Below are 15,068 nucleotides of genomic sequence, written 5' to 3' on the forward strand. Positions count from 1 at the left end.
AGATTAAGGGAAATAAATGACAGCCTCAGAAGGAAAAAAATCTATGTTTAATTGGGGTTCCAGAAGGCACAGAGAGGGACAGAGGACCAGAAAGCATATTTGAACAAATCATAGCTGACAACTTCCCTAACTTGGGGAGGGAAACAGACATTCAGATCCAGGAGATAGGGAGATCCCCCCTAAAATCAATAAAGACCGTTCAACACCAAGACATTTAATAGTGAAACTTGCAAATTCCAAAGATAAAGAGAAAATCCTTAAAGCAGCAAGAGACAAGAGATCCCTAATTTATATGGGGAGAAATATTTGATTAGCAGCAGACCTCTCCACAGAGACCTGGCAGGCCAGAAAGGGCTGGCAGGATAATTTCAGGGTCCTAAATGAGAAGAACATGCAGCCAAGAATACTTTATCCAGCAAGGCTCTCATTCAGAATAGAAAGAAAATAAAGAGCTTCCAAGATAGGCAGAAACTGAAAGATTATGTGACCACCAAACTAGCTCTGCAAGAAATATTAACGGGGAACTTGTAAAAGAAAGAGGACCCCCAAAGAAATAATCCACAAAAACAGGGACTGAATAGGTATTATGATGACACTAAATTCATATCTTTCAATAGTAACTCTGAACGTGAATGGGCTTAATGATCCCAACAAAAGGCGCAGGGTTTCAGACTGGATAAAAAAGCAAGACCCATCTATTTGCTACCTACAAGAGACTCATTTTAGATCTAAGGACACCTACAGCCTAAAAATGAAAGGTTGGAGAACCATTTACCAATCAAATGGCCCTCAAAAGAAAGCAGGGGGAGTAATCCTCATATCAGATAAAGTTTATCCCAAAGACTGCAGTAAGAGATGAAGCGGGTAAAGGATCTATTCAACAAAAGGGCCTAACAATTATGAATATTTATGCCCCTAATGTGGGAGCTGCCAAGTATATCAATCAATTAATAACCAAAGCAAAGACATACTTAGATAATAATATACTAATAATGGGAGACTTCAACATGGTGCTTTCTGCAAATGACAGATTTTCTAAGCACAACATCTCCAAGAAACAAGAGCTTTAAATGATACACTGGACCAGACAGATTTCACAGATATTTACAGAACTTTGCATCCAAATGCAACTGAATACACATTCTTCTCAAGTGCCCATGGAACTTTCTCCAGAATAGACCACATACTGGGTCACAAATCAGGTCTCAAGGGATACCAAAAGATTAGGATTGTCCCCTGCATATTTTCAGACCATAGTGCTTTGAAACTTGAACTCAGTCACAAGAAGAAATTTGGAAGAAACTCAAACATGTGGAGGTTAAAGGGCATCCTGCTAAAGATGAAAGGGTCAACCAGTAAATTAGAGAAGAGTTAAAAAGACTCATGGAAACTAATGAGAATGAAGATACAACCATTCAAAACCTTTGGGATACAGCAAAAGCAGTCCTGAGAGGGAAATACATCGCAATACAAGCATCCCTCAAAAAAATTGGAAAAAACTCAAATACACAAGCTAACCTTGCACCTAAAGGAACTGGAGAAAGAACAGCAAATAAAACCTACACCCAGCAGAAGAAGAGAGTTAATAAAGATTCGAGCAGAACTCAATTAAAAAGAGACCAGAAGAACTGCAGAACAGATCAACAAAACCAGAAGTTGGTTCTTTGAAAGAATTAGTAAGACAGATAAACCATTAACCAGCCTTATTAAAAACAAAAGAGAAAAGACTCTAATTAATAAAATCACAAATGAAAAAGGAGAGATCACAACCAATACCAAGGAAATGATTTTAAAAACATATTATGACCAGCTATACACCAATAAATTAGGCAGTCTAGAAGAAATGGACACATTTCTGGAAAACCACAAACTACCAAAACTGGAATAGGAAGAAAGAAAAAACCCGAACAGGCCAAAAACAAGGGAGAAAATTGAAGCAGTCATCAAAAACATCCCAAGACTCAAAAGTCCAGGGTCACATGGCTTCCCAGGGGAATTCTATCAAACATTTAAAGAAGAATCAATACCTATTATACTAAAGCTGTTCCGAAAGATAGAAAGGGATGGAATACTTCCAAACTTGTTTTATGAGGCCAGCATCACCCTAATTCCAAAGCCAGACAAAGACCCCACCAAAAAGGAGAATTATGATGAACACAGATGCAAAAATTCTCAACAATATACTAGCCAATAGGATCCAACAGTACATTAGGATTATTCACCATGACCAAGTGGTATTTATTCCCGGGATGCAAGGCTGGTTCAACACTCATAAAGCAATCAATGTGATAGATCGTATCAACAAGGGAAAAAACAAAAACCATTTGATCCTCTCAACAGATGCAGAGAAAGCACTTGACAAAATACAGTATCCATTCCTGATCAAAACTCTCAGAGTATAGGGATAGAGGGAACATTCCTCAGCATCTTAAAAGCCATCTACGAAAAGGCCACAGCAAATAGCATTCTCAATGGGGAAACACTGAGAGCCTTTCCCCTAAGATCAGGAACAAGACAGGGATGTCCACTTTCACCACTGCTATGCAACATAGTACTAGAAGTCCTAGCCTCAGCAATCAGGCAACAAAAAGAAACAAAAGGCATTCAGATTGGCAAAGAAAAAGTCAAATTCTCCTCTTTGCAGATGACATGATACTGTACATAGGAAACCCAAAAGAGTCTACCCCAAGATTGCTAAAACTCATAGAGCAATTCGGCAGTGTGGCAGGACACAAAATCAATGCCCAGAAATCGGTGGCATTTCTATACCCTTACAATGAAACTGAAGTAAGAGAAATTAAGGAGTCAATCCCATTTACAATTGCACCCAAAAGCATAAGAAACCTGGGAATAAACATAACCAAAGAGGTAAAGGATCTATACCCTAACAACTACAGAACACTTCTGAAAGAAATTGAGGGAGACACAAAGAGATGGAAAAATATTCCATACTCATGGATTGGAAGAATTAATATTGTGAAAAAGTCAATGCTACCCAGGGCAATTTACACATTCAGTGCAATCCCTATCAAAATACCACGAACTTTCTTCAGAGAGTTGGAACAAATCATCTTAATATTTGTATGGAATCAGAAGAGACCCCAAAGAGCTACGGGAATATTGAAAAAAGAAAACCAGAGCTGGGGGCATCACAATGCTGGATTTAAGGTTGTACTACAAAGCTAGGATCATCAAGATAGTGTGTTACTGGCACAAAAACAGACACATAGATCAATGGAACAGAATAGAGAATCCAGAAATGGGCCCTCAACTCTATGGTCAACTAATATTCGACAAAGCAGGAAAGACTATCCACTGGAAAAAAGACAGTCTCTTCAATAAATGGTGCTGGGAAAATTGGATAGCCATATGCAGAAGAATGAAACTAGACCATTCTCTTAAACCAGACACAAAGATAAACTCAAAATGGATGAAAGATCTAAATGTGAGACAAGATTCCATCAAAATCCTAGAGGAGAACACAGGCAACACCCTTTTGGAACTTGGCCATAGCAACTTCTTGCAAGATTCATCCATGAAGGCAAGAGAAACAAAAGCAAAAATGAACTATTGGGACTTCATCAAGATAAAAAGCTTCTGCACAGCAAAGAAACAGTCAACACAACTAAAAGACAACCTACAGAATGGGAGAAGATATTTGCAAATGACCTATCAGATAAAGGGCTAGTGTCCAAGATCTATAAGGAACTTATTAAACTCAACAGCAAAGAAACAAACAATCCAATCATGAAATGGGCAAAAGACATGAACAGAAATTTCACCAAAGAAGACCTAGACATGGCCAATAAGCACATGAGAAAATGCTCCACATCACTTGCCATCAGGGAAATACCAAACAAAACCACAATGAGATACCACCTCACGCCAGTGAGAATGGGGAAAATTAACAAGACGGGAAACAACAAATGTTGGAGATGATGTGGAGAAAGGGAACCCTCTTGCACTGTTGAGGGAATGTGAACTGGTGCAGCCACTCTGGAAAACTGTATGGAGGTTCCTCAGAGTTAACAGTAGAGCTACCCTGTGACCCAGCAACTGCACTGCTGGGGATTTACCCCAAAGATACAGATGCAGTGAAACAGCAGGACACCTGCACCCCGATGTTTCTAGCAGCAATGTCCACAATAGCCAAACTGTGGAAGGAGCCTCGGTGCCATCGACAGATGAATGGATAAAGAAGATGTGGCCTCTGTCTACAATGGAATATTACTCAGCCATTAGAAACGACAAATACCCACCATTTGCTTCAACGTGGATGGAACTGGAGGGTATTATGCTGAGTAAGTAAGTAAGTAAGTCAGTCGGAGAAGGACAAACATTATATGGTCTCATTCATTTGGGGAATATAAAAAATAGTGAAAGGGAATAAAGGGGAAAGGAGAGAAAATAAGTGGGAAATATCAGAGAAGGTGACAGATCATAAGAGACTCCTAACTTTGGGAAACGAACAAGTGTTAGTGCAAAGGGAGGTGGGCGGGGGGTTGGGGTGACTTGGGTGACGGGCACTGAGGAGGGCACTTGACAGGATGAGCACTGGGTGTTATACTATATATTGGCAAATCGAACTCCAATTAAAAAATATATAAAATATTAAAAAAATAAAGTAAAACACTTTTTGAACTTCATTAGGTTCAAAAGGAATTCTATAGAATTTTAATCTTCATTTCAATGATTGCTTTTATATCATTACTTTTAGAGAATCAGTTCATTTAATTAATACGTAATATTTCTATTACTCATTTATTCTAAAACTATAATTTCCTGTTAGGTATATTTTCTTCAAGAAAAAATTCTAGAGGGCTAATATTTTATTTCATTATGTATCCATGAAATAGGTGATTAGATTGCCTCTTTTCCAAATGACTTGGAACTAAAAAGAATTCATATTTAGTATAACTTGCAGTTTCCATTCTTAGATAAAGGCAGTATATCATGCATAGTTTCTACATCCAAATTGTTCAGTTCTGCTTCATGGCGTCTGCACACAAATTGTTCACAAGGTGACACTATGATCACAAACCTAAAAATCAAAACACTTTCATACATTTTTGGAAAGATTATCTTTGCCTTGAAATGTTTAAGCCAAAAGTTCTCTTTCTAATGCTCCTTGGTCAATGAAGTAAAAATAAATTACTCAATTTAGATACTAAGTAACTAGAATTATAACATATATTCTTTACAACAAATCACTAGACAGCAAACACTAAGAGGATCTCAGTGGCTCATGACTTAGAGCTAGATGGAATGAAAAAAAATTTTCAAAAAGAGAAAATTTATAAACACAATGGAAGACATGGAGAGTCACATTTGTGTTTCACCACATAGAATGAACAGCTCTGAGAATATTTCAAATATAAGTACTAAAAGGATACAATAAATGGAAGAATGAAATGCTATATACATTTTAAACTGATGAAATTTCTGCTAATCTGAAATAGTTAAAAATTTCTATTTGAAAATTCACAACTATGCATGCACACACACAAATACTTGCTTTTTAATGCGCTTTCATTTAAATGTTTTTTTAAGATCTTATTTATTTATTTACTTATTTACATACTTATTTATTTATTTTGAGATAGAGAGAGAGAGCATGAGCAGGGGTTGGAGCAGATAGAGGAGCAGAGGGAGAGGGACAACCAGACTCCCTGCTGAGCAAGGAGCTAAACACAGCCTGGATTCCAGGACTGGGATCATGACCTGAGTCAAAGGCAGTCGCTTAAAAGACTAAGCCACCCAGGAGCCCCAAATGCACTTTCATTTTCAAGCAAGCAGAAAATTCATCAATATCGATTATAATCAGTTACTCCTGAGCACTAGCAAAGAACAACAACATGGCTACAGGAGAAAATGTCTTAATGTTATCTATGTGGAAGTAGGTACAGTAATTTCATAGAACAAAAGAATTGGTAAGAGAAGAGTTTATCAAATATCCTAAACAATAATAAACCAATATATCAGAATCATCAGATATCTTTAATATATAACCCAGTAAAATAAGGTAGTAAAAAACACTGGAAAACACTGCGAGATAATTATCATAATTTTAAAGGAAAACCACAGAAGCTATATTTCACACTGGAAATCTAAGGTAAAGTCATACACTAGTGAATCCATATTATGAGAAGATAGGACATTTTCTATCATTGTGTTATGATGATATATTCAGGAGTTTTAATATGATGATATTCCACAGAGATATTTTTCATAATTGAAACATTACCTACCCAGTGACACCTGTGATACTTTTCCCTCTGGCCATAGAACCATAAAACATATTTATAAAACTTAAGAGTCAGGATGAAACTTAGAAGTCATTTACTTAAAATACCTTTATCCTACTTTTTAAAAGTGTTAGTTTTTCTTTTTCTAATTATAAAAATGATAAAAACTTGTTGCAAACCTTTAAAATAAAAAGAAGTACAAAAGTATAAAAAAGAATCAACCGTAGTCATAACATCTGTAGACAATTAATATAATACTCTACATTCATGTATTTGTGTTTTTATTTAAAACAATGTCATGAATATTATGTCATGCCATGTCACAAATATAATTTTTAATGATTGCATAATATTTCAATCTCTGAATGAACCACACTTTATTTAATTATGCTCCTATTTTAGGTTCCTGAGGATGTTCACTAAAATTGTGATGATATATCTTTTGAATATATATATTGTAGGAGTACAATTAAATAAATTTTATCACTCATTGATAAAATATATACCCATTTTTATTTATTTAAGATGAATTCTGAGAAAAAAAAAAGAAAAACTCTTCTTTTTATACATGTGGAAATGTAGACCCATACAAGTTAACTGATTGATGAGGTCCATAACCAAAATTATCTGATTTTCTGTTTCTTACTATAATGTCATTCTCTATAATTTAAAAGTACAGCTGTTGGATCTTATTCTGCTGTATGTATTCTATTGCTATATCAATATTGCTATCTTTAAATTCATAATCCATTATTCATCTTTTACTCATAACTATTTCATTCCCTCTTGAAAGCCTACATGGAGTGGCAATAAAACAAATCAGAAAAGCAAATTGAAATGTTAAAGAATAAATAAGAAATAATAAAACAAACAAGAAAAACACCAGTATGAGACACTCTTTCTTATTCTTCTTTAGATTTCAACCGAAAGTCTACCTGAATATGGAAAAAGGCAGCTCCATTATGATTGCTAGTAGGCCACAATTTAAAATAAACTAGGTAGATTCTATCAAAAGTATAATTACTATTCAAAGAGTTAAAGCATGTAAAATGATTTGGATACATTTCTGAAATTATTTGGGAGGCAAATGAAGGGTAAAGGCTTCAATCAGTTTCCACAAAGTCATGATAAGCATCTCAGAGACAATCCTGGCTGCCTTAAGATAGATTGTTTATATCAAGAAAATGTTCATTCCCTACTTCCAAGGGGAGAAATGAATCAACCATCCAGAAAGCCTAAAGTTTACTGACCTTCCACATATGACCTTCAAGTATGCTAAGCCAAAAAATGCAACTTAGAATTATTGGAAAAATATAATTTTCAAGTATATATGAATTTTAAAATTCAAGATTATTTTAGTTTTTTAGAATTACCAAACTTAGCTTTTAGTTTTTAGAATTATAAAAACTTTAAAATAATCACCAAAATATTCCAATGACCATTCATTAATCAAAAATGCAATAAGAAAAAAAATGCAATAAGAGGGATGCCTGGGTGGCTCATTCGGTTAAGCACCTGCTTCTTGATTTTGGTTCAGGTCATGATCTCCAGGACTTGGGACCCAGCCCCATATCAAGCTCCATGTTCAGTGCTCAGTGCAGTGTCTACTTGAGATTCTCTCTCTCTCTCTCTCTCTCTCTCTCCCTCTGTCCCTCTTGCCACTCATGCGCTCTCTCTCTCTCTCTCTCTCTCTATATATATATATATATATATATATATATATATATATATATATATCATATCATGATATATGATATATATAATATAATATAAATAAAATCTTGTAAAAATGTAATAAGAAAACTCTATACTCCAACATCACAGTTTAGCTTTAAAAAAGGATTTCAGGGTTTTATTTCACTGCTTTCCCCTTTTGTCCTTTTAACATGTGCTTAGGATCATCAATGTAAATAACTTTTCATACTCATAAGTGCTATTGGTACACAAAACATGAGAGTTCATTGTAAAAGCAAAAAAGATGTAGTTAACTCATCAAATACAAATAGCTTTATACATGAGATGACAAATGTTTTCCTTTATCCTAGAAAGGTTCTTCACCTAATTATGACAAATAAAAATGAAACTAGTTAAGTGAATGGATATTGATAGTTTAGCCCACCCCATCAACCAAGAGCCTTGTGCTTGTATGTTTATAGAATTTTAAAAGGGAAGAAAAAAAACACTAAATTTCAAATGTTTTTGTGCCTCTGACTCTTACGATCGGTCATGTTATATTGAACAAGCAGATTTCATTTAAAAGCACAATTTAAACCAAATGACATCAAAGTGCTGCACACAATATAAATGTCAATGTTTTGCATACTGTAGTTTCTTATTATAATAAACACAGAGATCCTTCATACATGGTTCTTACTTTCTTCATTTTATTTATTTATTTAGAGAGCATGAATGTGAGCAGAGGAGGAACAGAAGGAGAGGGAGAGAGAGAATATTAAGCAGGCTCCACCCCTAGTAAGGAGCTCTCTGAGGGCTCGATCTCAGGACCCTGACATCACAACCTGAAGAAAATCAAGAGTCAGATGCTTAATGACTCATGTGTCCAGCTCTCTCTTCCTTTTAAAGATACAAGTGACAGAGGATATTCCCAGAGCTGATACATCTTCCTGGGTATACTCATAGTTCAATGGTACAAAATGTTGTTAATAAATGCACAGCAGAAGACTGAGCCCAGTAAGAACTGCACAATAGATATGATACATTGAGGGTTACATGCAATTTCTAGTATTCTGGTTATCAACTCTATCCTTTTCTCTCTCAAGTAAGAAAGCATATGGAATAGGATTGATTGACAATAATATTAATCACATAAGCATTATTGCATTGGCTTTATTCATAAAGAAAAAGCAAAGCAATTTCAAACTTTAGTACTTTATTATGAGTAACTAATTATTCACTACACATCCCACACCTGATAACAAAACACAATAAATTTAACATTTGATTTCAGAGTCACTATCCAGATTAATTAAAACCCAAACGAAAGATAACAAAATTTTTTTTTAATATTTTATTTATTTATTCACTAAAGACAAAGAAAGAGAGAGGCAGAGGCATAGACAGAAGGAGAAGCAGGCTCCCTATGGGGAGCCTGATGAGGGACTTGATCCCAGGACCCTGGGAACATGACCTGAGGGGAAGGCAGACACTCAACCACTGAGCCACTCAGTTCCCCCTAAAGGTAACCAAAATTTTAATGTGGACTTGGTCAACAATTTGATACACTAAATAGATTTAATCTAATTGATGAGAGAGAAATAAAACTGCTTTTAGATTATCTATTTTTGCTTCAAGTTGTTACTAAATTTTTTCCTAAGTCACTTCTACTACACTCTTGATGACCTACAACATCTCCACTCTGTTCATCCCATCTTTGATATACCCTAAAAAGATTAGATTACATTTTTGTAATGATTACTATTCAAAAGCAAAAAAGACCTTAGAAGGTTCTATCATCATTGCAACACCTCCTCCAAAAAAGAAGTAAGAGTAGCCTCCGATAAAGTTTTCTTCCACTTATCCACAACACCCATCCAGCCCTACCTTTCTTACTGTACTTTTAGCCAAAGGTAAGTCAAAGTGGCTGCTTCTCTAGTAACAATAACAGTGATCACTCATAATATGTGATAGAAATCCTTTTATAGACCACCAACATTTAATTTTAGACAAAAGGATGTGGGTAACTGTTTTTGCAAACATATCTAAAGGTGCTCAATTTTAATTTATACATACATAACAAGGATAGAGAGGTCTGGCTATAGGAAAATGTGCTAAAGATCCAAGTTTTTAAACAGATTAGGTAACTAGAAGTCAGGTTCACTTTCTGTTAACTAATATATTCTTCACTTTACATAATGATTTATTTCAGGAGTTCATAGAGAACTTCTATATGCATTCAAAATGAAAAAATTACAAAATACCAATTTAGTCGCATATTTCATAGAATATAAACAAGGTACAAGGAATGTCTGCATTTCTGATATAAATTAAATGCAGACAAAATGGGACTCACCGATATGATTTCCATTATAGCTTTCATTTAAAAAAATGATTTAGAAAATTGATGCTTGTAGGTCTTTTACACTTTATATCTGTTAAACACCAACTGAAAACACACGGCACAAAGTGTTTCTGTGGAGAGAAAAACCTCCTACTGGGTTTAGACTTCCTACTGGGATTACTTTCTCAGCTAAAACCATCTTTGGTACTTTACTGACAGTCTAAGTTCTTTTCTATGAAACACACACACATACAGCTTGACAGCTTATATTTTCTGTCTAATATTTAAAAGGAACTTTTCAAATATAAACTGCTTCACCATACAATTCACAATCACTCTTGGCTGGACTACCTGAGCAACCCACCTGACATAATTTTGTTCCCACATGTGACATCCAATAATTATCATGAAACAAGACGACTTACCGGCCCAAAAGAATTACTGTCAAAACTGTGTCCATGATGATCACCTTCAACCCAGATGTGACCCCGGGGAACTTTGACATACCGGTTTTTGTGGCCCATGGTTCTAGAAATAAAGAGCATACATAACCATTGAGATAAGAACAGTAAGACCAAGTAGTTGAGCATACAAAGAAACAAAGGGAAAAATGCTATTATAAAAATGCCACAGATATTTACAGGTGACCATGAAACTACCCTATAACTATTTTTAAATAACATATAGTTAGGACCTTATAAACCTATGCACAGTATTTTTTTCACTCTTCTGTTAAATATAATGTACTAGCACCAAATACAATGTTTTACTATCGTATTAAATTCTCAATATCCTAAGTATGTTTTTTATGAAATAAACTCTAACAAAATACAGATCAATTTATTTTCTGATATTTGCTTTTTATGTCAATGTTCAACATGATCAACTGTAACTTCATTTTTTTAGTCAAACTTTTCAAACCAACAGATGGCATTTTTCATGACTTCTTAATACTCTAAAAATCGGCATATATAGAAACAACAACAAAAAAACCCCTGGGTGATCTCTTGTCAGATTTAAACTATCAATATCAGCTGAAAAATTTTTATCAGTATTATTTTATTTAGTCAATTATTCTTGAAAATGAGAAACTTTTTAACAATTTTTAAGACTATTAAATATTAATAATCAGTAATACACATTTAGTGGAACATTCTTTACATTGCTTTCTTAAAAGATATTTATTTATTTGAGAGAGAGAGAGACAGGAGAGGGAGAGAGAGAGAGAATCCTCCAGCAAACTCACCACTGAGCATAGAGCTAGACTCCACAATTAGATCATGACCTGAGCTGAAATCAAAAGTCAGACGCTGAACTGACTGAGCCACCCAGGCTCCCCAGGAACATTCTATATTCTTAAGGCTAACATGGAAAAGGAATAAGGAAAGGCTCTCTCATACAGTATTGGTGGCAATATAAATTTTTTCCCCTTTTTGCAATTTGGGGCTTATTTTCATTAAATTTGTTAAGAGACTAAAATGTACATGCCTTTGATCTAGTTATTACACTGTTCTGTAGAAATCCATTCCAAAGAAATAATCAGAAATACGAATAACTATTTATTATCAGGAGTATTCAACACAAGCTTTCTTTCTTTCTTTCTTTCTTTTCTTTTCTTTTTTTTTTTTTTAAGAAGGGCAAACTGCCACATGTAGTGCCTCATTTGGATATCTGGAGCTTGACTACATTACTTTCTACAAATGGACCTGGACAGCTCATTTGGAGGTTTTAGCAGGGGAATGCAGCTACTCCTGTACTCTTGACTGAAGAAAAGTCCTTCCCTATTGGGAAAGGTCCCTCTCTTCTACAGAGCACGTGTCAGGAGGGATGCTCAGGGAGCAGTGATGAGAAGGGACACCCGCCTAGCCAGCCAGATCAGCTGAATCAACCCCGGTGATCAATGGGGTGACAGATACCGCAGCGAGATCTCCCTCATATCTGCAACACAAGCTTTTTAAAAGAAATACATAAGCTTTTTATATCATATATGTATTTTCTAAATATTCTACAACATGGCAATGGTTAAATAAATTATGACATAACCAATTTAATAAAACAAACAAGATTACAATAAAATATTACCTGATTCTATAATAATAAATTATTTTGAAGACAGAGACTATTTTTTCTTCTTCTTTTACTCCCCAAAGCATCTGGGAAAATGCCCAGCCTAAAGAAACCTATCAATAAATATTGGTTGAATGAATGAATGAATGAGTAAATCTCACCCCTAAGTGTACAGAGTTAAGCACAGAAACTGAGCTTTGTGAGCTATTCTTTGATGTAGAGTCCCTTTCAGGCCATTTTTGTTAGTTAGCACATTGTATGTGTGCAGAAGAATACATAAAAAAAAAGACTATGCATAAATTGGTGCTATAGAAATTGAAACTATTCATTATCTAGAATGGTTTTTAATTTTCAAGATAACTTCAGTGTTGAATTACTTTGCTTGAGATCAGTAAATCATTCATGCAAGGAAGCAATGTTGTGGCCATTAGAAGCCCACAGTAAGTTAATGACTGCTGTTTATTTTTAATTACTACTGGCAAGAAGAGTTTCAGCTTTTTAAAGAAAAGCAAAAAAAAAACAAGCTGAACACATCTCACCGTCATATACTCTGTAATATAAGTGTTCTTCAATTAAAATCTGTCAATTAGTTCTTGACATCACTACTGCTTTTATCATGAGATTGCCTCTAAGAACTAATATCCCACATCAAGTGTTAATGATAGGAGAAGACCCTTTTATTTAATTGTTGGCAAGGCACACTTTCCTAAAAAAGTGCAAATGTTTGTTCACCTTATTAAGCTATTTTGGATAGTTAGAAAGAAAACAATTACTCATTTTGTCTCTTCAAGAAAAATTATGAATTAAAACGAGCATAAAATCATTTCTGCAATGAGATGGTAGATGTGAAGTCAAGCATATTCTTTTGGAAACCAGAATGTTATGAAACTCAGATTCAGTTTCAATGTCATATGAACCAGGGAGTCAAGATACTTGTGATAGAAAATGACAGTATCGTAAAATTACCAGTGACAGTTGCATATTCCCTTGCATTGACCACCTTATCTAGCAGATTTGAATACACCCATCTTCCCATCATTGTCTAGCCTCTTACAATGCCTTATTTTTCTTCATTGCAGCTACCAGCACTTGACATTCATGTATTGGTTTTTTTGTTTATTGCCCATCTCCCTCTCCACTAGAATGTAAACTTCGGAACTTTGTCTTTATTCTTCCCTTTCTTTGTATCTCCAGAGCCCAAAGGAAAGCATTGTACAAAGTGTTCAACAAATATGTGTTAAATAAACGACCAAATGACTGAATAACTGAAGAATAAAAAAACACTGCAACAAAGGCAGAATAATAGAGTAGAAAGTTCAGAGTCTGGAACCAGACTAAACTAGTTCTACACTTGCTACTAGGACTCATAAGTAATCCTGTGCAAGTCACTTAGTTTCTACTTCCATCTGCCTATTTTTGAAATAGAGTGAATAAAACATGTCCCAACTGGGTTGAGATGAAGGTCAATAGTTAAATGAGAATATAATGGAGAAGTTAATAGAGAGCGTAGTCTCTGCAATCAGCCTATTTTGGCTTTTCTAGCTGACTGAATGCTTTCAAGTTCATGTAACCTTGGGAAAGTTGATGCAACTCTGTCAGTGTTCTCACTTGAACAATGGAGCAAATAATGGTACCTAACTCAAAAAGTTGTTCCATGAATCAAGTGGTATGTATTAAACACTTGATAAATGGATTCTGGTATACTTGAGACTGTTTTTAAGACTCAGTACCATTCTGATATATGGTAAGAATCCAATAAGTGGTAGTTATTATTGCTATTGTCTTCCTTGGTCCACTATTTCCTTTCTTTTCATAATTCAGAATGTATTCAGCCTCCACTATCTATTAGCATCAGTCTCTTAAAATTACCTGAGCTACGCTTCAATAATTTCTTTTCCTCACAGTTGCACTGTGACTATAGACTATTTTTTATGGTACAATAAATCTTTTTTTTTCCCTTTTATTTGTATGTCCTTCTGGGATACTCTAAAACTTCTATGTGAAAACACAACCTATCCGTTTGTGCACATTTAAATATGCAGGAAGTAGTAGGTGAAAACACAAATAGATTGTATTTTCACTTACTAATCACTTGCATTTTTGAATGTCACAGCGCTAATAGGAGTGGTTTACTGTGATACCAGACAGGTGTGAAAGAACACTTTGAGCTACAGAATTCTAATAAAATTCATTCCATTTGCATAGTGCATATTTCTTAGGTTTCAATCTAACTTTTAAAAAAATAACCCAAAGTAGCTTCAAAAAATATGATGTTAAAATATCGAGCTGGTTCCTTTTAGGACTGCCAAAGAAATATAAGACTCCTAATAGAAGTCCTCTGGAGAAGGAATTTTAAATAGCTTTGTGCTTCCGAATTCACATAAAAGAAAGACAAGATAATCTTTCAGGTGATTTAACAGTTAAGTGAGGTGTCAGCATACAAGGTTGTATGTATCTATGGCTTGCAAATAATTTTGGTTTGACAGTCAAAAATGAGTTCTGTATGGTATTTTAACTACCTGTCTACAAAGAGGCATTTTTTAGTACTAGCTTTACCATGACAAGTTACTAGATCTTTTAAATGGAATGAAGAATGATTGCCTCCAATGTGATTTGACCTTGAAAACATTTTTTTAAAAATTCAGTTTTTTGAGGTCATCAGTTGAATACAAAATTATCGATATAATCCTTGACTACCACAAGAAGGAAACAAATTCATACTCAAAGTATGTCCCAAA

General features: G+C 34.6%; 1 protein-coding gene across 2 annotated transcripts in view; it reads right to left on the reverse strand.

Moving 5' to 3' along the window:
• IMMP2L (inner mitochondrial membrane peptidase subunit 2) overlaps positions 1-15,068 on the reverse strand; it is an 848,215-nt gene that overhangs the window by 198,417 nt on the left and 634,730 nt on the right. For both annotated transcript variants that reach the window (XM_041727694.1, XM_041727695.1), the window contains exon 6: positions 10,689-10,791. In XM_041727694.1, the coding sequence (XP_041583628.1) occupies positions 10,689-10,791 (103 nt within the window). The remainder of the gene's footprint in view (positions 1-10,688; positions 10,792-15,068) is intronic.

Source organism: Vulpes lagopus, chromosome 13 (assembly GCF_018345385.1).
Source record: "Vulpes lagopus strain Blue_001 chromosome 13, ASM1834538v1, whole genome shotgun sequence".
NCBI classification, from domain to species: domain Eukaryota; kingdom Metazoa; phylum Chordata; class Mammalia; order Carnivora; family Canidae; genus Vulpes; species Vulpes lagopus.